This window comes from Megalobrama amblycephala, linkage group LG19 (genome assembly GCF_018812025.1).
Source record: "Megalobrama amblycephala isolate DHTTF-2021 linkage group LG19, ASM1881202v1, whole genome shotgun sequence".
Taxonomy (NCBI): domain Eukaryota; kingdom Metazoa; phylum Chordata; class Actinopteri; order Cypriniformes; family Xenocyprididae; genus Megalobrama; species Megalobrama amblycephala.
In genome coordinates, this window is record NC_063062.1 from 15,031,610 (window position 1) to 15,059,298 (window position 27,689).

A 27,689-nucleotide genomic window follows, 5' to 3' on the forward strand; every position below is an offset into this window, starting at 1 on the left:
CACTGTAATCAAGATATGTCAAAGATAGGATATATGCGAAACACTACTTTGTAAGCAGAGAAAAAAAAAAATACTAAATGAATTAATAGTCATTATCAGTCAGAATTTATGCAAACTATATTTCTGTGAATATTACATTTGCTTAATTTGATTTGAATACGAATAGCCTACCTTAGGCTATATATTTACGTTGCGTTTATTTTTATATAGGCTACCAATTCATTAATTATAGCCCCAAAGACCTATTATATTGGCGTAATACTTAGACTAGGCTATTATTTTATGTTTTATATGTAAGTCGACTGACTATACGTGTATAGTTCCAAAATCCAAAAAAGATAGTTGGTGATTATTGACATTTGTACAGTTATCTACACAATTTACAGTACGGAAACTAGCACCAATTGCCACACAGCCTATGCAGCTTTCGTTCTCATCATGACTATACTAGCAATAAAGTAACCCAGTGAATATTGGTCGTAACTTATCATTAGAATACAATGATTTAGATGTATATCGCAAGCCAAACGGCTCTCAGTACAATAGGATGTTATTTATGCAGAGATACAGCATTCAATGTGTTCTCATACAACAAAAGAGAATTTTAGGATGTGCTTTTAGGGCCTTGACATATACAGATATCTTACTCGGTGAAGTTCTAAAACATCCCAGAGCTTCCTCAAATTGATTATTAGGTTAATAAAACACACACACAAAACATTCAAAAAATCATGCAAATATAAAATGAATGATGCTCATTGAGAAAGCAGAAGCCCAGAAGTCTTATGTTAATTGCCATAGATGTTTGCTGGGAGCCTCGGGGTGGTCAAATGAGGTGTCTCCCTTTTCGCTCCTCGGGTTATAAGTCAGAGCACTTTTTTTAAAGCTCGCTTGTTGAAGTCTACTTTCTCTATCATCAGGGGTTGTCGGAGTTGGGTCCACTGAAAAACGTAGAGTGCTAAATCACTGCATATGCTGCCTCGGAGGACAAAATGCTGAAGACTGGATGTACAACAGTATATGGGCGCCCCCTAGCGTTTGGATTACTTCTGCCTGAATTCGCTCTTTAAGGTGGAAGAGCCATCTTAAATGGAAACTACATCGGTCGCTCGCCTCTCACATACACCAGAGTAACATGCGCCTATTTTAATCTGATTAATGCTTTTGAGATTTCCTTCTAATTGACTTGGACGTTGCAGAGGTGCGTTTGAAAGTGTCTCTACCACACATTTTCTCCACAGTGTTGTTCACGCACGGGAGTATTGCCGCGTTTCGGTTAATTTTGGCCAGTTTATTGAAACGATCAAAAGTGAGCACCGTGCCTCATCTCCGACCATTCTATGTGAACAAGACAGACGAAAGCAATACCGCAGAAGTAAATTAGAGCGTACCGATGCAAAGTGGATTTTACCCCAAGATCAAGGTGAGTGTTAATATTTTTACACTTTATCTTGAGAAGTCACAGACGTCTCGTATTTGTTATTCTTTTTCTTTTTCAAAGCAAAACACGACTAGTAAAGACGCATAGACAGACATACATGCAATACAGCAGCATCACTTCTTAAATAGCAGCAAAATTATTGACAAAGACCAAAAAGAAAGCAAAAATAATAATACAAACTTGCGATGCTTATATAGGTAATAAATGGAGAAAGTGTTCCGCTCAAGGATGCGTTTGCTGATACAATGTCCATTTTAAAATAATTTTAATCAATATTGCGAATGAATTCACAACACAAGAAGCAACCAGGTTCACTTTAACATATTCCAGTTGATATGTATACATGCTGAGTGAGATTTGATTCCCAACAATTAACATACCAAATGCATATGATGTTGATTCGTCTTCCCCGTGATGCATCCTCTCCTATATGAAAAATAAACTTAGTCTTCTCTTTCTGTGCGAATTAACGCTCTGTTTGGTAGTGGAAGCACCGTTTCCTTTTCCACTGACGGATTTATACACAAAAATCCGGCTCTCTATTTATTTGAATGATTACTAAAACTTTAGGGAGGGAAAAAAAGACAAACCGACAAGAAAAATCAAACTTTTCTGCGGCGCTTGAATCACATGTTAGTATTTAGTACATATCCTAATAGGACAGTCGTGTTGATGACTTTGAAGAGAGATTTTTTTTTGGAAAAAAAAAGAAAAGAAAAAAAGACAGAATATGCTCCTGTGCGTCTTTTTCTTTTCCACAGAAGGTAAAAAGCCTCCTTAGTGCAGCTGCTTTGTGTGGGCTGTGATTGCGAAAGGGAGGGGGTGAAGTAAGGAGAGACACCTGTCTGTTTATGTGCAAACTAGTAACAGTGATATGTCTTTGTCGTGTTTTCAATGGTTAAGTCCAAAGCGAGGACTTTATTAGATCAATGAATTTCGATAATTGACGCAATAAAACTTTACTGTTATGAAAATATTGTTTTAATATGTCATTAAGTTCATGAAGAGACAATTATAAGTCTACAAGAATGCACACAAGACCATCATATCAATAAGGGTTTGATACCACTGGTGTCTGAATAAAAACAAAGCTAACAGCACTTCAGAAAACACTACTAGCATATACTCTGCAGTCGACAGACGTCTATAAACTCTGCATTCATGAGTGACGTCAAATTGCCATAGAATAGACAATTATGGTTCCCGTAAAGTAATTCAGTCAATGATTTTAAGAGTTGTGTATGCAGGGCGCTTTAATTGTCTATTTTGCTAAGTCAGCTAGCTATACACAATGGAGAGTTAGGTTCAGGACTGAGTATAGCAGCTAATAAACAGAACGTCATGTACAGCCATTGAATGGATAATCGAACTATGAATGAATGAATGAATGCCTTCATATCTCAGTGATTTACTTTCCAACATATAACGCCGTAAAGACACATTGAACCTATATTATAGCTAGCCTACAGATTTAATACGGAGGACTTCAATTTGACAGCTTATACACTATCTAATTAAATGACGTAGCCTAACTTTCATTAGAAAACCAAAAACTAAGTTTTATTCACTAGTTTATTTGTTCCACCTCTGAAAGAACACAAAATAAAAGAAAAAGCCACTAGCAACCAAGTAGAAATGAGTCACTTTGCGCATAAAAATACACCCGTGCTGAATGTGCTGAAGGAACTTTGGACGAAAGCCGTTTTCAAGCAACTTGATGTTGATCACTAAAGTGCAACCAAAGTCGTCCAGCTACATTTATCATTGTAAAGCGCACTGCACAAGAAAGAGTCTTCACACACAGAGCTCAGCAAGCGTCCACACACACAATAGCGCTCCCCCATCGGGACCTCCATCGATTAGGACGAGACACTACACTAAATATTTACTGATCACACACAAATAGCAGGGTCTTTAACGATTTTCCATGGCTGGGACGCGAAGAAAGGGGCAAATCACTTTATTATTGTTTGTAAAGTAAAGTACGCACGCTGGGACAGGAGTGTGTAAGATGTGACTGCTGTAAGAGGAGTTATAGCTACGCGATTAAATCGATAGACATTGAATAAGCAAAGCCACACAGGCTATCCAAACCGTAGCAAACCTAGTCAGCCGACTAGCCTATATATGAAACCTTAAAAGAAACAGCTAAACTCTATTTGATTGAATAAATATAAAATGTTATATCGAACATTAAATATAGCTACCATATATATATATATATATATATATATATATATATATATATATATATATATATATATATATATATATATATATATATATATAGAGGCTATAATTTTCACTTAGCTTTTATTTAATACTCACAGTACTACATTTATTTTGCTCACATTAAGTCACGGACAAGACATGGTAATTCTCAAAAGCGTTGCGAGCGCAGGTTTAGGCGCAGGTGTCTATTGCGCTTTGATGGTTTGGAAGAGGAAAGTTCAACCTAATCTTATCACTGCCTCCACCGTATCCTTCAAGCATGAGATAGAGGGAATCTGACCCTCGGGTCACTGAGATCCCGGCCTGATTAACCCTTGCGGACCCAGTACGGAGCAAAAGGTTAACCAGGCTAATCAACATGAGGAGACTGATTAAGGCGGATGATCAGAAGTCACAAATGCATAAATATAATTTATCTTCTGAAATAGCTAATTATTACAGAAAACGTACAAAAAGTGCAATCGCATCTCACAAATCCTATATTATAGGTAATTGGATGCATCATGCTAATGAAGAGCTGACATATATAGGCTACACGATTTATCATATTACACCAAGACGCCTAACACTGATTTAGTTTGAACTTTTATTATTATTTATTATTATTAGCCTATTATTAACATCATCATCGCTATACTTTTTGTTTGCATGCCTGTGTTTGGGTAGATCAGATCAGTGGTTTTCATCCGTGGTCCTGGGAACCCACAGCACAGCACATTTTGTACGTCTCTCTTATGAAGGATTGAAAACCACTGGATCAGACGCTGCGGTTTAAAACGTGTCCAAACGAGCAAGTAATAGACCTGTCAGCTGGTGTGGTTGCAGTCTATATAGCACATCTGTTGTGACGGTGAAGCAATTTCTGATATTTCGCAGTAATTAGCAATTACAATTCTTTTGGCAAATACAGCAATAGCGATTGCAAATTAGCCGTTTTTATTTATTTTATTAGATGTAAAGAAAGCATTATCCATTTATTTTCAGACTGATTACACTTGTAATACAATGTGTGCACATCTACATTTCTTGCTTTGAATTTTGTAATACTATTTCTAATTGGCTATAAGTACCTTAAACATGAGGGTATCAACAAAAATATTCATAATGCTACTAAACATTTTATTTATTGTATTTTATTGTAAACTAATTAAGTAGAAACAACATAATTTGAAAGCTCTTTGAATACACTAGCCTCACCAAGACTTTACAGATAGTATTGCATGTCTTCATAAAGTAAATATGTTTCTAATATGTGGATGTGGTCTGAGCTTTCAATTAAGCAAATACAAAAATTATGCCCACTGGCACTATAGTTTACTGCTCAGTTCCACCTGCACATGTGCTAATTTTACTACTTAAAAGGAAGAAAGACACTTCATCATGTTTAAAATCTGATTATTCTCAATACATTAATCCAAAATAATACAGAAAACTTTTGAAGTATTTTCTCACGCAATCCTGCCGTTTTTATTGTTTGTCATCTAAAAAGATCTAAAAACTCCCCTTGACATATTCTTCTAACTCATTGAAGAAAATCTCATATCGGTTACGGGCAAATTGAATAGGATTATGGTTTTATTCTCTACAGAAGCCTGGCTCTGTGCCCAAATATGGTGTAATTTGTTCAGCATTACCTTCAGTCTTAAAACAACACCATTGCCCTGGGAATTCAGAGGACTTACTGCTTCTTCACAGGACAACACGTTCTCCATATGTATTTCACTCTTTAAGACAAGAATATGGACCAATAGTTGCCACAGTTCATGAAAAAAGATCTTATGGAAGTATAGCCTACGCCCATATAGCCTAGACTTCAACATGGTGTGGGAAATCTTTCAATGTCCTTTTATTGTTTCTTATAGTTCAGTAATAGTACCAGACAGCAGCTAGACTGAAGTGATACTCGTCCTGTTACACAATGTGTTGTAGTAAAATTAACGGTTACACTTTATTTTAAGGTGTGCTTATTACAGTGTAATTATGCATTTAAATACCAAGTAACATTAATTACATGTACTTAGAAGATAGGATTAAATTTGTTAAGGGTTAGTTTTAAAATTTTTTTAGTAATTACTGTAGTAACTACATGTAACGTGTAACAAGTGTTACCTTAACTATACTACAGATTCCACAGGTATAGCATCAATATAAAAGAAGAATAATGTAACCATATAAGTAAAGGGTCATACACTTTTGGTGTAAAACATAATTCAAAACTACGTTTTGGTTTTCTGTCATTAATCTAATATACTGCATCCACAGTATGTGATAAGGGATTATGCAAATTGTTTGCCATATGCAGACAGTCTTTAACAGGCAGTGTATGATTATTAAAAAATATTTTAAAGTGATTATTGTTATTTGTATTCTGTCAAGTGATTCGTATGCATGGTATGGCAATGTGATATTAACACAAACATTTAATTTTTGGTACTTACTATGCATATGGTCACTTTATTCAGCTACCGTGAAATATATATATATAAATTAGTATTTCTCAGAGTGTCTTTGGTTTTACAAGTCATGACTTAAAAAATTTAATCTCTAATCTCATGGTTATATTTGACAATCAAGGATATATATATATATATATATATATATATATATATATATATATATATATATTATACACACACACACATTATTGACAATTAAATTCTTATCAAAACACCTTTAGTTGTAAGTGTGTGCGTGTGTGTCTCTGTGTGATTGATTCATTCAATTGGTGCAGGTTACCTTCTCCCTGTCTATTTCTGTTTGCCCTAAGGGCCAATCTAAGAAGCCAGCAGAATCATGATAGAGCACAGAGTTCGATTCTCCAATGATGGATTACAGTGTCAATTTAAACAGCGAAAGCTTAATTTGTTTCAATAATCTCTTCTTAGACTGAATGCCAAACTTCCATTTTCCACATCACATCAAAGTCAAAAACCCTGTGTAATAAAAAAAACTGTGCTGCAAATAAGTTAGACTTCATGACTATATTTATATACGCATGTTGCTTTACTGTTTATTTTTACATTTAAATGAAATAGTTCCTTTGTTACATTTTGCAAAGTCACTTTACATACTATAAATAAAAACAATGAGATATAGGTGTAAAAATACAAGTGGCCTCTATATGCTCACTGAAATACAAGAAAAGCAATGTTATAATAATTTTGTTGCTACTGACAATATGATCAACTGTCCGAAACTATAGGTAGAGTACGACGTTCTGGCAGACTAGCTGCGCATTGTGTCAGACCTCTGCAGGACTGTGACGAGGGCAGAGGACACGGCCACTCTGGGAACCGAAGAATGCCGAGTGCTGACATCAACACCAAATGCATGATGGGAGGAGGAACTTCACGCAAAGATCCCACAATGACAAAGCAGGGAAGGTAGGCCTTAATGTATGCTTTTGAGCTACTGGAGCAACTAACCTATATTCTTTTACAGGCAAAAGGATCACTGGTCAGCTGACAACGAACTTCTCGAAATCAACTATGTATGTATGTAATGACATATGATTAAATAATGCAACCGAACAAGAAGCAGTACTGTATGAGGCAATGAAAGAAAATATTTTCTTGATGACATTAATAGAAATGTTTAATTATCAACTGTACAATATTTTCTGCCAAAAGCTCAAGAAAATAAACACGAGTCCCATATGCATGTTGTTTGTTATTATTAAATAAGAATCTAGCGCAAATAATCTTCATAGTTGTTTTATGGGTATGTTTTTAGCTATGATGGATTTGTCTTCATCCCTCCTCATACCTTTCTTATGAAGTCTACTGTGTTCCAAATTTAAATATAAAGCTTTAGTGAAAACGTGAATTTGAAAATAACTAAACATTGGTTGTAGTACAGCTCTAAATCTTCATTTTATGTGGAGTTGTAACTGACATTTTTATTGCAAAAAATTACTAAGTTTCCATTTCTTAGCTGTTGTGAACAATTATAGATAGATATTATTTTCCACATACTCTCTTCTGCATTTACTATACCAGTCTGGATTTAATCACTGGCCACTAGACTAAACCCTAGTTATTAGGAAATATAAATGTTTTCAAAAGAGCCAAAGCTGAAGAAAAGAGATGGGAAAGACAGAAGGAGGGAGGGAGGGAGGGAGGGAGAGAGATTCAGAGTGTATATTTGCTGTCTGTAATTGAAAGCAGCTTGTTTTCTAATGTGGACTACTGAGACATGGGTAAAGGATTTGAGTTTGCCTTTGCACTTATATATCACACATTTCAGAATATATTATGAGAAGTTTCTGTCTTTATATGAAAGGTGGATAAAACAAAGGTTTGGAATTTTTTTTAGACTATTAAAGCCTAAAGTCTTCACTTGGAAGCCTTTGAAAGAAGCCCGCTTGTGCACAGCTTTACAGAGGCACACGCACTTATGTAATCTTTTATCAAAATGGAGTCTCAGTTTAATTATTTGACTTTAAGAGTAAACAATGTGTGCAATGGCACAGTGAACTGCTAGTGCCACCTTCACAGTCCTAAATAAGACACTTAGCACTTTATTTTACAGTCCTGTTTTCCATGTACATACTATGTACTTATTATAGTAATTATAATATAATAATTAGGTACTAACCCTGAACCTAAACCTAAACCTAACCCCTGCAGTTACCTTATTACTCTGTGTTTTCTAAGGTAAGTACACTGTAAGTGCACATACTGTAAAATAAAATGCAGCGGAGACTTTAAAAACAAACAAACAAACAAAAACTGCATGAATAATGTTATTGACGACAGGGGGATCTTTTCACTCGATTCAGCTGATCGAGATCATGGAAATTATTTAGTCTTCAAGGTTAAAGAAACAACAGCAGATACAACACTGAACAGTATTTACACTTTTTAATATACAGTAGGGCCATGAATTAAATTGCTAAATTTGGCCAGTAAATTACAAAATTAATTTAGACACATACACAAACAACTAACACTATTTATTTAACAAATATTTAAATAGATAATGCTGAGAAAAAAGGCCAATAATTAGTCTGTGCTAAATATTAAACAGTGACTAACTAAATGCAAATCCTGTCGCTTAATCTGAAATCCTTTAGCTTTATATAGAATACATGCATGTGGCAGATTATTTGCAAATTGTAGTCTATTACGGAGTGCAAATTATGATGAAAATTTTAGTAATGTCATCTAGATTTTAGGTAATTTTAGGTAATGTTTTCTGACTACTTTTTGATTACTATTAGATAGATAGATAGATTAGATAGATAGATAGATAGATAGATAGATAGATAGATAGATAGATAGATAGATAGATAGATAGATAGATAGATAGATAGATAGATAGATAGATAGATAGATAGATAGATAGATAGATAGATAGATAGATAGATAGATAGATAGATAGATAGATAGATAGATAGATAGATAGATAGATAGATAGATAGATAGATAGATAGATAGATAGATAGATAGATAGATAGATAGATAGATAGATAGATAGATAGATAGATAGATAGATAGATAGATAGATAGATAGATAGATAGATAGATAGATAGATAGATAGATAGATAGATAGATAGATAGATAGATAGATAGATAGATAGATAGATAGATAGATAGATAGATAGATAGATAGATAGATAGATAGATAGATAGATAGATAGATAGATAGATAGATAGATAGATAGATAGATAGATAGATAGATAGATAGATAGATAGATAGATAGATAGATAGATAGATAGATAGATAGATAGATAGATAGATAGATAGATAGATAGATAGATAGATAGATAGATAGATAGATAGATAGATAGATAGATAGATAGATAGATAGATAGATAGATAGATAGATAGATAGATAATGGAAAAAGTACTGGCAGCTCATTACCTGGACATTATCCAGTAATTTTACGGACATTTCCATTAAACCTAAAACACTCAATGAAGTGATCAATGAAGTTACAGAAAATTTCCATTCATTGTTATCAACAACATGAAATGCATTAATCAAAGAACTGCAGGGGGATTGTGAGTTGATGAAAAGCTAATGATTGTTTACCTGTCAATGCGACCATGTTTTGACATCAACGAACTCTGAACATGCAAATGTATTGTTAAATTATTTAAAAATTAACTCAAAACCTCAGGGGTTTCCAAGTAAATATTTTAAGTCAAAGGGGTTTGTCTGACAAAAACGTTTGGGAATCACTGAATTACATGAACAAACAATAATAAACACGAATACAGCAATGAAACATTCAGAGTTTTGAAATATTTTTGTCCAGATCAATAATTAGTGAAGGTCACTGGATATGATGAAGACACAGTGTTTCACAGCTATATATCTGGAATGTTTAACCAACTTGCATAATTAATCATTTGTACATGACATTTAATTTACGTGGCCATTCTATATTGTGAATATAGTCAAAGCTAAACGCAACAGGATTTGTCTTAGAAAGGAAAATTTTAAAGAGTAAAAATATCAATTAGGGAGAATCAATGAATTATGAATAATTGACTTCTATTGTGTGAATAATGTGTAATCATGTAATTCATGAAAAAGTAACCGTAATCCGATTATGAGCAAAGCATAATCTAATTGCAAGTACTACATTTTTGGAATCTGATTATGTAATCCCGATTACATGTAATCAGTTATATTGTTAATGTTAGCCCATAAAAAAAACAGATGTTGATTGCTAGTACATTATCTCAATTTCATCAATTAATATTAACAGATACAACTTTTGATTTTAGTAATGTACTAGTAAATGCTCACATTAACTAAGATTAATAAATGCTGCAATTTATTAAGTAACAATATATATGCATAGATATTATATCACAACTCTAAGAAACAGATAAGGGAGACAGCGAATCGAGCGAAAAATGAACTAAACCACACACACACACACACACACACACACACACACACACACACACACACACACACACACACACACACACACATACACACACACACACTGGCAGTGGTAAGGCAGAGAACACTCAGCACAAGATTTAATGAGTGCTGAGTTGTTGTGGTATTTGCAACACGGCCAAAAAAGCTCAGCTATGTTCAGGAAGCATGTGAAGTGTCTGCAGTGAAAAAACGTTGTCAAACAAGATTTGGGATCAATTACCCAGACAGAGAGTGTAATGTTTATGCGAGGCCCCTGAAAGAAGCGGTGTCCGGGTAAACTTCAGCTGCAGGCCCTGAAGTGCTCATGTAACTGGCTCTTGAAGTTTTCTCTAAGGACGTTTGTTTTGTCACCTCCATTAAGGGCTGTATGGTCCCAACAGCGAAGCACAACCCTGCTTCCTCTTGCCCTGAAGAAACAGGCGTAAAACACAGGAAACTAGTTCATTTTGTGATACAGTTGACAAAAATAACAAAATGTCAATTCTGAGGTTTAATGACATGAAGTCAGATTATTGAGTTCTGAAAATACTGCGTTTTCACTTTAAGGGGAAATATTTGTGGACTTTGTGATTTTAATAAGTGAATCTTTTTTGTCTTTAAGGCAAAGTTAGGCTAACTTATCACAATAGCTAATTATTAAATCTTACAGAGTGCAGAGCTCTAGTTCTTCCTGGCAGAGGACCGAATTTAACACTTTAGTGTCAGTGTTTTTATTCTGTGCAGTGGTTAGAGTTTCAACATGAACAAACTTGTTCTAATGTCACTCTAGGGAGGGAGGGTGATATCCTTAGAATCATGGTTCAGGAAATTCATTTCTGATGTTATAACATTCAATAATGTATTAAAAAATCTGCTGTTTTTAGATGCCCATTTAGATATTCTTAACGCATAAGTGCTTAATGATATCAACCACAGCCTTTGACCTTAGTTTAAAAGGTCCAGGCATGTGTGCACACCTTTCAAGGCCATAATACATGAGGTGTATATAAAAAATGGTAAGTGCCTGAAGCAGGGTGTGGATAGACAGAACAATTTAAGTAAACGTATCAGTCAAATTTCTGTATCATTTCAAAACTGTCAGATGTTTCTACCTTTTGAGGTTTTTATACATTGAGGGTCCTTTTTAACACATTTTCACCTCACCATCTGAGGGGAGTCTTCCCGACAGAACTCAAGAAAAAGTCAGAGAGTTTCACTACAAGTCTCTGCCCATGTGGTAAGTTGCAAACAAAAGCATCTGCATTCCATTCAGCAAGAGTAAGAGGTGTGAATGTCAGAGAGACAGGTCACGGGGTCAATGCTTACAACATGTCAAAGAAACACTGTTGTATTACTGGTTAAAAAACTACACAGTAGATTGTTTGAAAAAGAAACCTGCTTTTCTACTGTTTTTCACAGCTTGAAAACAAACTAAGCACACTGCTTTTGTTCAGCTACAATGCTCGACAGTAAGCATTATAACATTTATCCAGCCGTAATGTAACCCAAGTTATGCCTGTAGCATTATATTTATAAATGCACAGGAACATCAACCATGATTTCCACATGATACAATGCACTATGTCAGTTCACAGACAGCGATAGTGAGCGGTAAATCTTTACAAGGATAAATGATAGCTCTCCAGGCAACAGTTGAACATTGTAGCACATAATGTAATATATTTTGCTTTGGTTTCAGAAAATTAAATCTGTGGTTCACCTCAAAGGGCCCTGCAGCGTGGACTTCCTACACAAAGAGTATAACTTTTATGGTTCCATGGGATTCCTATGTCTTTTAAATGCCTCAATATACAATAGAACTACAGCATATAAAAACATTTTAGTTACTGATAAAAGGCTTTCTGCGCTTTCTACGCGTGAGTTGGACAACTTAAGTATATCTTTAAGAAAATGAAGAATGAAACAAGGGGTGCATTTGAAATACAATGCACTGTGCACAGCTGACTTGGGGGAAAAATCAAATTGTGACAAAAGTTGTGATTGCTATTTAAAATCCAAGACTTAAAAAATCCAGGTTTGCTGTGCTTGTTTCTACAACAAATTTTTGTGATCAATGTGGCGATATAGTAATAATAATAATAATAATAATAATAATAATAATAATATATATATATATATATATATATATATATATATATATATATATATATATATATATATATATATATATATATATATATATATATTATTATTTTATTTTGGTGAAAAAAACGCAGGGAGCACCTAAAAATTCTTTTGTTGAGAAGCGCTTCTCAGTACACTGAAAAAAAAAAAATATTTTCATGATTTGTTATCACAACATTTTTTCTTTTGTCAAATCAACTTCAATAATTAATGTGGTTCAGATAACATAATGATTTGAGTTTCTGTTGATTAAATCAATCGTCTTCATTGTATTAACTAAAAGTTTTAATTTCCATAAACTCAAAATTTTAAGGTTATTTACTTTTTTAAGTTAAACCAACAATTATTTTTTACAGTGTAGATGCAATGATGGAGTTTGTCTAACAAGTACAAATGTATTCAAATAGTACAAATCAATAAACATTTTTGCCTTGGACAAATTTTGATGAATCATTGGACAGTTGCTGATCATTTTTTAAAAAGTTTAACAGTAAGAGAAATAATAAATATATAAAGAAAATAGAATGGCAAAAAAAGTTGAAATTCCCTATTCAGAATGTTCAACGTAAAACCAGAGTGATGAGAAGAGTCAATATTCCTCCAATCACTGGAGAAATATTAAAGGTAGGGTAGGCAATTACAAAAACAAAAAACAAAACAAAAAAAAATTTATTTTACAGTGCTGTAGTTACACATTACTACATGTACTTACTATAGTAATAACAGTAAATTATGCATAATTACAAGTAACTAACCTTAAACCAAACCCCAACCCTAACTGTAACTCTATAGTAAGGACATGTAGTTAATTAATTGTACTCAATACCTATTTAAGTAACTACAATGTAACTACAGCACTGTAAAATAAAATGTATAGCCAACACTTTTTGTTATACTGGTTGAAACTCTTTTCACATCCTGATAGCAATCAATAATAATAGAAGTGGTCTAAATATTAAAACATGTACGTATATCTTCTGTGGAAGTCTCAGAACCAAAAAATGTTCGTCCAATCATTGCATTTAGTCCGAATTTATGTGTTTCTATGTCAATGCTATCAATGCCGAAATGAATCTGCAGCAGTCAGGTGGTACAAGTAAGACTTCTGTAAGTTGTTTACATTCATTATTATTGTAATGTTATGTGCTTTGAAACATGAGGTAATTTAACGCCATCTCTCATCTCATGAAACTTTGCAGACTCTGCTATGTGCATTCATGTGTTTTGGAGGAGGTGTGGCTTTGGAGAGTGCTCTGAAGGGAGGGTGGGATCTCATGTTTTCAAAGCTAGCTTGCTATTGCTAGCCTCTCTGAAATTGCCTACCCTACCTTTAAGTGAGTTTGAGGGAATTTAATCCTCTCTTGAACACCAGTAAATGGTCACAGAGCTGTCGCATCAAAGACTCCAACAGATCTAACCCCACAAGCAAGGTCCAAGCCTACAAGGCAGATGCCTCAAAAAAAGGACCTTTTGCACTGTTTAGCAACATTCCAAAACACGGCGTGACCTTAATCTGCACGGTGCAGCTAGCGCACTGAATCAGCTGGACCATTACATCAAAGTCACCAAAGCTCATTAGACTGGAATGATCAGTTTAGACATTGGAGTCTGACCTAAAACATTCACTGATCGGCGGCACTCATTACTGCTCTTGGAAGTCCTAACACATCAGGTCATGTACCGGCTAATCTCTCCCTCAGCGTGCCTGACACTTCTATCTGGATCTGTGGACACCAGGGGACGCATGAGGAGGGCCAGATTACATACCTTTTGTGTAAATTGTGCAGACACAAAAAATTATAATCCCTTATGTAACTTATGTCTGAAGCTTTTCCTGTTTCATTCTTTTTTGAAAGCATTGGATAATCGAGTATAGGGTGTCCGTTTGGCCCAAGTCAGTCTAGACTTTTCTTTATGAATGAAACATAAGCAGTGGAAACACTGCTGACATGGGTGCGGCTGCTACACCATGTTTGAAAACCAGGTTTCTCTCCTTTTTTAGTTTTCTTTCCCATGTGTAGCATCATGCTACCAAAGTGCTCAGATTCATACCATTCCTATATACCTGTGTGAGACAATTGCTGAACTTGCCAAGCCCCCTAACTACACGTAAGCCCTGACTTGAATTGCAGGTAGGATTGATACTAATGAAATTTCACTCTACATAACGAACACATGGGACGTCAGCAATATCTCCTAAGGTAAACAGTGAAATGACCTTATTAGCTGGGTGTGTTTGCATTTTGCATGAATAAGGTCTGTTTATACTTTGTCAGCTTCTCTGAATAATGAACTCAGGTGTCAGCGACTAATCTAATCCACTTGTGAAGTATACAAGTTAAATACTGGCTAGTGGTTTGATATTGCATGCATGGCTAACACTCAAGTACCGTTATATTTTAATATGCTACAGGAAGACAATTAATACGTTTCAAAATATTTACGCTTGTATATCAAAATCCATAAATACATGATAGAATCCAGGCTCTTTTAGAATAAATGTGCAGACTCACACTTCAAAAATGTGATAAAACAAGAGGCTGGTGCTAGCATATCTACAACGCTATGTAACTTTGGGCATTGACCTGCAAATGGAAAACATTGTATTGCATTCCATCACAGTGACTCTCTCACATGTAATTACTTCCACATTAGATCCTTCTCTCTCACTCCCTTTCATGAAAGCAGATCCCCTCTGACATCTCCAGGAATACAGCCATGTGTTAGCAATGCACTTATGTTACACTCACACTGCCACAGAATTCCGCTTCACTGCACGTCTCTTCAAAACAATTGTGCGCTATACTGCCCCTTCCTTATGCCTGTGGAATCGATTTGAGACGCAGGAGCTAAACCTTCCACTGACGATCAGATCTCATCTTTCCTCTGTTTATAGGGGCCCGGGGGGTTCCAGCGAAAAATGCGGGAGCCACATTACAAAATATTTATTACATAAAAACAATTAGAACGAAAACTTCTTTAGAAGTCAGGTTTAGAGTAGGTTCTGTTTAAAAAAAAAAATACTAGAACAGAATGGTGTTTCATTAATGGTTTCAGCAAGTGTATTCTTCTGCCAATGGGGACGGAATATCATTCTAAAATAATGTGACATGGGCTGCATCCGAAATCGCACAATACCCTACTATATAGTATAGGTGACAAAAGTGTCCAAATTCACAGCAAGAGTATAAGCAACCGGATGACCTGCTACTGTAGATGAACAACTAAGTGTGCATACAATGGACACTTTAGTATCCCATAAAGCCACAGGAGAGGATTTGTAAATGTCATGTGACCTACCAACGTCAATTGCAATGCCACAACATGGCGGATGTAGTACATCTGGATTACATTCATACTATTTAGAACCCAGCAAACATTGGTCTGATGGCAACGCCGTGTCCCTGCCAAAAATAGTTGCGGCAGGATGGCATAAATCGGTAAAAATATGTAACAGAACATTTCCTAAAAATCCATTCAAATACGTTTGTACATGTCTACAATTCTCTGGGGTTGCATGTATAATTGTTACTTTGACTTTTAGCTATGTGTAGTTCAATATATATTAATTAATTAATTAAGATAACATCAAAGACATCCATTCAAATTTCATTTTGGATCTATTTTTCAACCATGACGGATCGTCGGTGTCGGAGGGACGTCTTTTCAACGGTCATTAAACATCCAAATGTTTGCTGGGAACATACTTTTTTAGAGGTAGCAAAGTAATTACTCTAATAAGTACCTACTCAACAGAGTATGCGAGAGCCAGAGTTTTTTTGCACTACTTATTTGGCGGCGCCACAATTCCTGAATGTACAGCGCGAAACAGACGGCACAACCAGTGTTGTCCGATTACCAAATGACTGAATCTTATGAGATGGCTCTTTTTAGTGAATCAAAAGCATACAGCGCAACTACACTTTAAAAAAGACTGATGGTTGATTTAACTTAAAAAAGTAAGTTACCTGGTTGCCCTAAAATTTTGAGTTCATTGAAATTAAAAATTTGAGTTAATGCAATAAAGGCGATTGTTGATTATAGTTATCTGAACCACATTACTTTCATAAGTTGATCTGACAAAAGAAAAAATGTGATAACAAATCATGGAAATGATTATTTACAGTGTAGTCCGAAACCCAAATGAAAATCTTTATCAATAGCTTTCAGCGTGACCCGTGTCTGTTGACTTACAAACGAACGGCTATAATGAGCCGGTTTAGTGAATTAAAAGCATACAGTGCATTATGTATTTTGGCAGTAGTAGCCTATTTTATTAATAATCTTTTCTTTTGCTTGATTACTATTGTTGTATTAAGGGCAGTTATTAGACTTTTGTTTTACTTTTATTTATTAGTACAACATCTTATAATGTTAGCAATGAAATTGCCAATTTCTTTTATTTTTTCCCCCCAAATATTATTATTATTATTTTTTTTTTTAAACATTAAAACAACTTAAGAAGAATCAGAACTGGAACCGAAATCATTGAACGCAGCTTGCTTTCTCTTCATTTGAGTCTAAACACTGCTTGATAAAGTGTGGTTTTCTTTTGCAGATGTCAGCACATTTCAGGCGAAGGCTCAGTGAAACAAGCATAAGTTACAGATGGCAGTTCATTATTTAGGCCAAAGTCAAACCAAATAAGGCTCTCAAACACTTTAGATTGCTCAAAATGCAAACAAGTGGAGACAGGTGTGAAGAGGCATGAAAAAAAAAACAACAATACCTGATAAAAATCACGTCGCCATATAAAAACAGATCATAACTTTTAATGTCTCCCTGCCTTGCATGAGAAAGCAGAAGAAATTGAGGTAGGTGAGACTCCTGCTGTGGGTAGGTACAGTGCCAAGACTCCAAGCTCACTTCACCATTATTTCTATGAGGCATATAAAAGTTCTTTATCACTTTGTCATGCTGGCAACAAGCTTGCTAAGCTCACTCCTGTACCTTCATCACTTATGAGAGTCTGCTTTGTTTCTCGTGTCACCTCGCTTTTCATCGTATCTGCGGTTCTGGGCTCTCCAGGGGTCCGGGTTTGTGGTGTTATACAAGACAATGCTTTGTGTACACCATAACGCCTCCTCCTGTTCGACTCAAGGTGAAAATAACAGAACAAGTAGTCAGCCCCATTATTATAATATCAGTTTACATATCCAGGGCACAAAACAGTGAGGGCCATTTCATCAAGCTAATTGCCTGTGCGTAAGAGGGAGCAAACTTTTTCTCTATCTCTCAGTTATGAAGCCTTTTTTCTTAATCACAAATAGAGCCCTTGTATCCCAGAGGGACTTGCATTCTAATTTACAATTGAACCACAGAGCAAAGCTATCAATCTTTCCCAGACAGTTTTTTTTCGTCTCCCCCCATCCCCAGGTTTTTTTTTTTCCTTCTCCTTCTCCTCTATATAACTATGTTGAAAGCGTTAATGGATCAAGAAACAGGACGGCATAGCTGAGTTTTTCCACAGAGCCACACTCTGCAATGCCGTGTTTGACAGAGGCAAACCACAAGAGTCAAGGCCTTGGCACTGTTAGCTATGAGCAAAGGCCAAACACTCTGGCCTTCATAAGCTCCTGGCAGCAAAAAACCCTCGAGTGAAGGACCTCTGGAGCTTAAGAGATCATTCTCTGAACTTACATGTCATCCAGACTAACATTTTCTCCAGATGGGGCAAGCGGTGGTAGTTAGCAACTGTGAGTCTGTGTTTAAGTTTCATTTATTCAGCATTGGCTTGTGCACCACAAAAAAAGGTCACTTGTAGCCTTTCTAAGCCTGGCCCATCCCTCAATCACTAACGCTCATATCAAAGCCCGAGAGAGAGTGAAAAGAAGGATCGGACTGAGCCCACATTCCTCCATGCCAAGTGTCACCCACTCAGAGACACACCCTGTCCCTCCCTCCCTCTCCCTCTACTTGATCCCTGTAATGATGAGTCTTGTCGTTAATGAGTTAATGCGAAAACTCTCAATGTCATCGGCAAAGATAAGAAGGAAGAAAGCCGTGCATTGTACGCATAATGACAGACTCTCCGACTGCCCCCAAGATGTCACGGGTCAGCCATGTTAAGAATGTGTGCGCCCAATCATCTACTGATTCTTATCTGGCTGGCCTGCAGCTAACCAAGACATGGGCCTGATCAGGGGCACTGATGAATGAACAATGGGGCCCGTGGATTGTTCTGCCATCCACATGACAGCTTCTATACCAACACATGATGACATAACCAATCAATATATCAATTATCCAACAACTTATTGGGCCAGATGCATGAAAACACAAATTATGAAGCATATTTGGTGCTAGGCTTGTGGGAACTACATCTAGAACTTGAAAAGAAAAGGGATAGGAGGAGTATGACCTTACAGTGAACCGTATGAGCTGTTGTTACCTCTGTTGCCCGCCGTCATCGGGTCAGTGTTACTGTTGGCATTCGGAACTATATGCAGTGCGCTGGCGCACTCGACACGTCATGGCGTTCTAAAACAATTGTTATGGTTAGTTTTGCCTTGTAATGAACTCTATAATAACAACAACCAAAAAAATATATATGCTTTTGAATGCAGTAACTTTTACAAATATATTAAGCACTTTTTATGAATATGCCTACTTTTTTAATAAAAAAATAAAAATAAAATTATATATATAAAACAGTTTACCATGATATATGCTCTGGTCAAAATCAGACACATTCAATTAATTATAACTTGATTATTTACACAAAGTCAACGTGAAAATCAATCAATCAATCAATCAATCTATCTATCTATCTATCTATCTATCTATCTATCTATCTATCTATCTATCTATCTATCTATCTATCTATCTATCTATCTATCTATCTATCTATCTATCTATCTATCTATCTATCTATCTATCTATCTATCTATCATCTAATTTTCAAGATGTAATATTTGAGACTAAGACAAAACAACCAATTCCACAAAATGTATTTAACCCATTACTCACTGGTGTTTGTATTGTTATGTATTGTTGATTTCCCTCCAAAATGATGTCACTTCCTAGAAGGTAATGTCAATAAAGAACTCGATTTTGTTAAAGGGATATTACAAAGGACTGGATGGAAAACAAAATTGGACACATGGGTAAAAAACGTATACTTTTATTACAATTTAAAACAATATTCCAAGAAAACATGTTTTGTAAAAAAAAAAAAAAAAAAAAAAAATGAAATATTTCTTAATAAATTGCCAGTTTTCTTTTAGACTTTGAACAAATGACAACATGCACGCAAATGAAAGTAGTGAAATTACACAAAATTCACCTCAATTCAATGTGAAAAAATAGGACGTTTTCTATCTTTATGAAAAAAATAATTGTAAAATTTATATAAAATATAATATTTGGTAACACTTTATTTTGATGGTCCCCTTTAGACGTTCTGTTGACTATACACTCTAAAAAATGCTGGGTTGTTTCAAACAAAAATTGGGGTAAAAATGGACAAACTGAGCCTTTGGGTTAAATTTTTAAATTAAAATTTTAACCCATCGGTTGGGTTTGTCCAAATTTGACCCAATTTTGGGTTAAAACAACCCAGCATTTTTTTTTTAGAGTGTAAGTAACTTTACAAGTGCATGTCAACTAACTCCTAGTATTAGGATCCTAGTAACTACTAGTACTAGTAGACTATCTGCTTAATATCTGCTACTTTATTTTGATGCTCCCCAACAGACATTCTACAACTTTGCAACAACATGTCAACTTATTCTACTAACCCTAATCCCACCCCTTAAAGTCTACTAATACTCAACTCAAACTCTGGTTGGTTGACATGTAGGTGCAACATTATGTATACAGTAGTCAACAGAATATCTAAAGGGGACCATCAAAATAAAGTGTAACCTAAACACCTAGAAAGATGAAAAGAAGAAAAGGCAAAATAAAGAGAAAAGTATTGAAGACAGGGCTAAATTAGCCAAAATAATGTTACAGTTTACATCAGTATGCCACTCAACAGAAATGCACTTGTATGATGTCATTACTTAGGGGTGGAGCAATGTGTCATGTGAGGCAATGTTTTTTGTTTATGTGCATCTTAACATAATGCTTCACACTGACTAAACCATGAATATTTCACATTTTACCACTAAAGGGACTTTGATTTAGTAAATAATGCTAGGTGACAAATTATGGCTTTGCATGGCATAAAGCACACAACCTGAAAAGGTTAAGGGGATGAATTCCAGCTGTCAGTGACATCATAAAACCTGACAAATTGTATTATAACAGTCAGTGAAATCCACACCACCGAGGCGTTCTTTTTCTGCGGTCCCCAGCGCAGTCTTGTCTCAGATTCAGGTCTCTGGCTTAGCCTGCCAACTTAGACAATAGGGGCCCTGCCAAATCCAGTGGCATTTTGTCTGGTTCTACATTATCTGAAATCAAACGCTCTATTCTGCTCCCACCACTACACATGGAACAATCAGCACTGATGTGGGAATGCCTGTAATTCGCACAATAGGACGTTGACATTTATACCCAGCAGAAGGGAAAAAAAGGAATTATAAAAGACTGGAGTCCTGGATTCCATTTGTGCATGGCACACAAGACAGAGGGGTGGAGGAGATAATGACACTTTAATACAGGGCTGTTAGGAAAGGTACCTCTTCATAATGGGAGGTGGAGAGTCATTCACAACGGACACCTGTTTGCCAAGCATCTCAGCGTGTGGACAAATAGAGGACTAGGCGTAGTGGGACTAATAGATTAAATGTGAGCTTTTGGACGTTTTCGATGTGCTCAATCAAGTTGGTTTGATCATTCATTTTCTACTCGCTATAGATAATTGTGGCTTAATGTATGCGCTTGATGTGTTTGTTGTACAGAGAAATGCAGATGGATTCTATTGCTTTGCACCTGTTTACAGAAACATATCCTGCCAGATGCGTATTCCCCATTAATGTGCTTTTTGCAATTGTGACAAAGAAACAGATATAAAAATACTTAAATATATACTTCCTCTTGTCTTTACCTGTGATAAAACATGGTCAGCTTTAACGATAAAGCATACCGACACCGTGCACAATAACAAGACCCTAAATAAGATCACTTGTGTATAAGTCCTATAATACAAGATTAGGCCCTTTTGACCTCACAGAAGAGATAATGACATTAGCTAATGTCCTGTTGTTACTGTAATGCTATGTGTAGCACACACAGAGAGAAACACAACCTCATGATGCACTGCTTGGTTTAAATTCTAATAAAAGTGCATGCTTGAAATTAAATAGTATGCATTGCCTTTAAAGTGTGATGATAGTCTTGGAAGTTTACAAAGTGCCCTGTTGCTCATAATCTTCTTTTAACTGATAATGACTGAACAACATTCATCATTTAAAAACTCTTCCCATATTTTAAACAAAACTACTGTCTGCAAAGTGCACTTGTTCACGATGCTCTACAAGTTGCAGTCCTGCACTGTAAAACCAAACAGTGAAATTAATTAAATAAAAATAGTTTGTTTCACTCAAATAATAATGAAAGTTCATTGTACTTCATAGAAAAAAGTTGAGTGAACTCAAAATCTCTGTAGTGAGCTGAACTTAATATGATTGAGTTGAGTTGCAGCAGATTTCTAAGAGCCCTATTTTAACAATCGAAGCTCATGGTCTAAAGCGCACGGCGCAAGTGCACTTAGGGTGTGTCTGAATCCACTTTTTCTAGTTTAACGACGGGAAAAATGGCGTGGTCTAAAAGCCTAGTCCCTATTCTCTTAATGAGTAATGGGTGTGTTTTGGGCGTAACGTGCAATAAATCAATCAGAGTCTCATCTCCCATTCTCTTGAAAAGCCAGTTGCGCTCGCACCATGGCGGATTTGCTATTTACATGGCGGAGTTTGCAAGTAGAAAAACTGAATGCTTCTCTAGTGAGGAAACGGAACTGCTCGTGCTCAAGGTTAAAGCGCGCAAGCAGACCATCTACGGGACAAGCTGGATTCCACCAAAGCATTTTTATCTTTATGCACACAATATTAATGTTTTACATTGTAATCCTTTTATTTTTAATATTTGGCATGTTTGTGTGCTGCTGCGTGTCCCTGTGTGTGTAATAAGCAGAGTGTATGTGTGCCTAACGACGCATATTGCTAACGCGCTCTTTAAGTACCATTGACTTTAGACCAGGTTTCAGTTGGTCAATGGTGCAGTCGCAATGCAATAAGTTTGCCAGCAACAAGCAATTTGACTGTTCACACTAGATGCGACGTGACAATGAGAAGCGATAAAGTCAATCAAAAACCACAGCCAATCAGAAGAGAGTGTGGGCGGCCTCTTGGCAAGAGCACAGCAGACCCAATAAAATGGGTAAGTACATAGTAAAAAATCATAAATATTACACCAAAGTAAAGTACATACAGAGTGACTGAAACAGTCTTTGTCATAGAATACACTTGTTTGTTCGCATTAAGTTGACAGTTTGAACATTCTTGTGCCCATTTATTTATTTTCAAGATCTGAGGTGAATTAGCCAGTGTTGTTTATATTACAGCTAAAAAGCTGAGAATACCGAATTATATTCAAACTCACATTAGATGCTTTTAAAGGTGCCCTAGATTCAAAATTTGAATTTACCTTGGCATAGTTGAATAACAAGAGTTCAGTACATGGAAAAGACATACATTGAGTTTCAAACTCCATTGCTTTCTCTTTGTTATGTAAATCTCATTTGTTTAAAAGACTTCCGGAAAACACGCGGATCTCAACATAACACCGACTGTTACGTAACAGTCGGGGTGTACGCCCCAATATTTGCATATGCCAGCCCATGTTCCCAACATTATGAAAGGCATTAGACAAGGGCAGCCAGTAACGTCTGGATCTGCACAGGTGAATCAACAGACTAGGTAAGCAAGCAAGAACAACAGCGAAAATGGCAGATGGAGCAATAATAACTGACATGATCCATGATAGCATGATATTTTTAGTGATATTTGTAAATTGTCTATCTAAATGTTTCATTAGCATGTTGCTAATGTACTGTTAAATGAGGTTAAAGTTACCATCGTTTCTTACTGTATTCACGGAGACAAGACCCGTCGCTATTTTCATTTTTAAACACTTGCAGTCTGTATAATTCATAAACACATCTTCATTCTTTATAAATCTCTCCAACAGTGTAGCATTAGCCGTTAGCCACAGAGTATATAGCCTCAAACTCATAGAGAATCAAATATAAACATCAAAATAAATACTTTACTCACATAATTCGAAGCATGCATACAGCATGCATGACAAACATCTTGTAAAGATCCATTTGAGGGTTATATTAGCTGTGTGAACTTTGTAAACGTGCTGTAATATAATCGAGAGCTCGTGTGGCAGGGAGCACGCGAATTAAAGGGGTGGCGCGCAGTGCATAGTTGATGCCCCAAATTAGGCATTTAAAAAAATTAATTAAAAAAAATCTATGGGGTATTTTGAGCTGAAACTTCACAGACACATTCAGGGGACACCTTAGACTTATATTACATCTTGTGAAAAAGCATTCATGGGCACCTTTAACATTAAATAAAGCATATAAACAGTACCTGATATTATCATTGCCATTATTTGTGTTGCTGTTCAAGCTGCAACGTGACAGAGAAATAGAAACCATTTCTAAAATAGAACTGTTGCGTCACCATCACGGCTGGTTAGAACAAAAACTCCAATTAACATTGACAAGATACCTTTTATCGCGTGTCGCAGCGTCGCACATTGTCTGGTTAGGACACGTGTATTTCAGTTGCCACAAAATAGCAACGCACCAACAATGCACCTGAACACACCTAGTTTTCAGACCAGCAGGCCATGGGTGCAAATGCATTTGCTATTTAAACAACATGGTGCAGGACGTGAAAATGATAACTGTGTCGGGCTGAAACTAGCAAAAAAAAGAAAAAAGTGTTGCGCCTGGCGCCACATTGTGCAATGTGTATGATAGGGCCCTAAATCTTTAAGTTCTTCTAACTTAAAAAAATAGTTTAAATGAGTTTACTTAAATGTTTTGAGGTAATAAGTTTCCTCAAATGTTTTGAGTATTCTGAACTTATTGAATTTTACTGTGTGAAAATGCAGGAAAACACCATTAAATAAGGTCTTTGATAATAAAAGTCTTGAATAACTAGCACTACTGCTATGCTACTTTATATCTCTGGCTCAGTATTCTGTATGTAGGGGAGTTTCCTGTAGTCTGCAGGACACTTCAGGTCAGTGTGTACAGATTGGTCCTTGTCAGTAAGAGATGACAGGCTCTTTGTTGGGAGTTTTCCTTGGTTGGCAGTGTGGAGTTGGGTTAATTCAGTTGACCCGCGTTTGTTTTCTTTCAGGCTAATGTTCCTAAGAGCTTCAAGCTCCCATCCTGCGATAGCTCTGCAATGCTTTGTGCCTGCAGCCTCGGTGGTGTAAGATTTTACCCCCTTGAAATTGATGGAAACCCAACACTAAAACAAGACAAGCCTATCAAGATTGTAGTGTCTGTCTTGCTTTGCTGACTTTCCAGAAAACTCTTGGTCTTGCGCCAACACATGGGAACATTGTTCTGTTGTGCACGAGGGTGTTACACTTGAACACCAAAGACTGTGTTTTAAATATTTTAGCACATTGTGAAATTTGTCTAAAATAATGCAACGTGATCTCATGAGAATACGTGTGTATTTTTACGTTAAGTGTGGTTCTACCACAAGTACATTTACTTACGTTTTCATACACACAAAAACGTACAACATTGACGTATTTATAGCACTAAAACGTACAAATACTTGCGTATTAACAGTAAAAAAAACGTAAATCATCTAACGTAAAGTGTGAATGTATATGAATTCCCATGTATTAATATTAAAATCATGGCTTTAATGATTTAAATCTGTTGTATTCAATTGTCATATCAATACATGTTTTTAGTTGAATTTATTGAAAGCAGTTTATTTAATATTAAATAACATTTCTGTTCGTGCTGCAAACTCGTTTTGGGGGATTACATAATGTTAAACGAGACTACACTTTGAAACCTTAAAATGAATAAAATTTCTGTATTTGTTTACCCATTTTGTAATATTTCGTTTGTTTGCTGTGCGATTTTCTCCTATGCAGTTGTTTGTCTGTTATTCATTTATTTATGTACAAAAATGTACGTTTTGTGTCTGTTAAAGTTACATGTTAATAACTACTTATTAACAATGAGACCAGGCTGAATAATATGCATTAAACATATATAGGCTATTGAATTAATACAGGTACAACTTTGTGGTGTGTGCTATTCTCAGTTATACATTAATTTAACTTTTGCAAAAGCTTTTGAGCATATATTTAACACACCATTAGTTTGTCGATGTACGCCTGTGTCAGCTTAAATACAGCCCCGACAGCCATTCTGGACATTGGCTGTAAGAAAATGAGAAGATTCATGGAGCAAGACCATAACATGAAAACACATCAACATGTGAACAGCAGGCGACAAGTCATAAAAGTCAGTGAACTGGCTCAAACTTATCACTCAAACGGTTCATATAATCTGTCCTTTTTTCTTTTTTACCTCTTTAAATGTATGTAAAAACAACAGCGCATATACTATGACATATAGGCTAATTCACTAGTCAAAAGTTTGTACACTTAAACTGATCTCACAAAACCTTTTGTGCCTACGAATGGATTTATGAATGAAATGCGTTAGTAGTGTGTTGAAAGTCGCGGTTAATGGTAAGGGGGACCAATCACAACACACTGGTCTAGCCGACCAATCAGACCACATAACTCTTTTCGGAAGGAGTGGCTTCATAAAGACAGTGACAGAGTGAGCTGCAACAATGTAAAATATGTGAAAAATGATGTTTTTATTCAAACATGAAATCCTATTCTAGTAGATCCCAAAACCAAAATGTATCGGTAACACTTTAGTTTAGGGTCCAGTCCTCAAAGTTAACTAGTTCCTATTAGCATGCATATTATTAGGATATTGGCTGTTTATTAGTACTTATTAATGCCTTATTCTGCATGACCATATTCTACATCATTTATACCCAATACCTAAACTTAACAACTAGCTTACTAACTATTAATAAGCAGTAATTAGGAGTTTATTGAGGGAAAAGTCATAGTTAATAGTTAGTTAATAGTGAGAATTGGACCCTAATCTAAAGTGTGACCAATATTAAGCAGCACAACTGTTGTCAATAATCATATTTGAATGATTTCTGAAGGATCATGTGACACTGAAGACTGGAGTAATGATGCCGAAAATTCAGCTTAGTCAGCACAGAAATAAATTAAATTAAATTAAACTTATTTTAAATTGTAATTATATTTCAAAATATTTCTAAAATCAAATCTCTATTTAAGCTTTTTAAGTTGATATGCTAAGTTGATACGAAAGAGCTAAGCACCCATAGCTATTGCCCTTCATGACCTGTGAGCCCTTCTGTACGACCTCCTCAATATACAACTCATTCGGTAATTCGATTCAAATGAAAGTGTGCACAAGCAGGAGCAGCAACAAGCATCTCGCCGCTCCAGATGTGAGGAGTGTTTTATTACCAGAGAAAAAGAAGCTGATAGCTGCAGGTGCTAGGGCTGACATAGCAGGGCTGGCTTTGCTCCGTCTTGGCAGAGAAAGGGAGGGGGTTGAAGGGGGATATCCATTGCCTGTGTTTAATCAGGGCCAGTCGGATGGGATGGGATTCATTGCTCTTTGATGGAGAGCACTGTTATGAAGACGGACAGTCACTTTGCTCTCTAAGCGAAACCATCGTTTAGCCTCAAATTCGGAGAGAAAAGGCCCATTTGTTATCCACAGGGGAGTGAGGCAGCCAGGGCTTGGCGTTGTTGGGTGAGAGCGGCATGCATTTGCCAAACAATTACAACACTCAGGCATATATTTGGGTGCGGGATAGAAGCGAATAACATAAGAGCTTTGCAGCTGAGACCAAGGTGTGTGCGAGAGTGTGCACTAAAACAGTTCACTTTTTTTTGTAGTAACTTCAAAGTTCAA

The 27,689-nt window shown here is 35.9% G+C and overlaps 1 protein-coding gene and 1 long non-coding RNA gene across 6 annotated transcripts in view; one reads left to right on the top strand and one right to left on the bottom strand.

The window, feature by feature from the left end:
• The window catches only part of nr2f2 (nuclear receptor subfamily 2, group F, member 2), a 346,178-nt gene that overhangs the window by 14,957 nt on the left and 303,532 nt on the right, over positions 1–27,689 (bottom strand). For 4 of the 5 annotated variants that reach the window (XM_048169140.1, XM_048169142.1, XM_048169141.1 and 1 more), the window contains one exon: positions 10,800–10,986. Coding sequence is in view for 1 of the 5 variants with exons in the window: in XM_048169139.1 (XP_048025096.1) it covers positions 1,822–1,861 (40 nt within the window). In the remaining 4 variants the exon portion in view is untranslated. Of the gene's footprint in view, positions 1–1,821; positions 2,076–10,799; positions 10,987–27,689 lie in introns of those variants that run through there. The other variant, XM_048169139.1, reaches the window with a different exon arrangement.
• LOC125254506 lies at positions 363–7,329 on the top strand. Its single transcript, XR_007181679.1, has 2 exons — positions 363–1,423; positions 6,876–7,329. It is a non-coding gene; the product is annotated as an uncharacterized LOC125254506 (long non-coding RNA).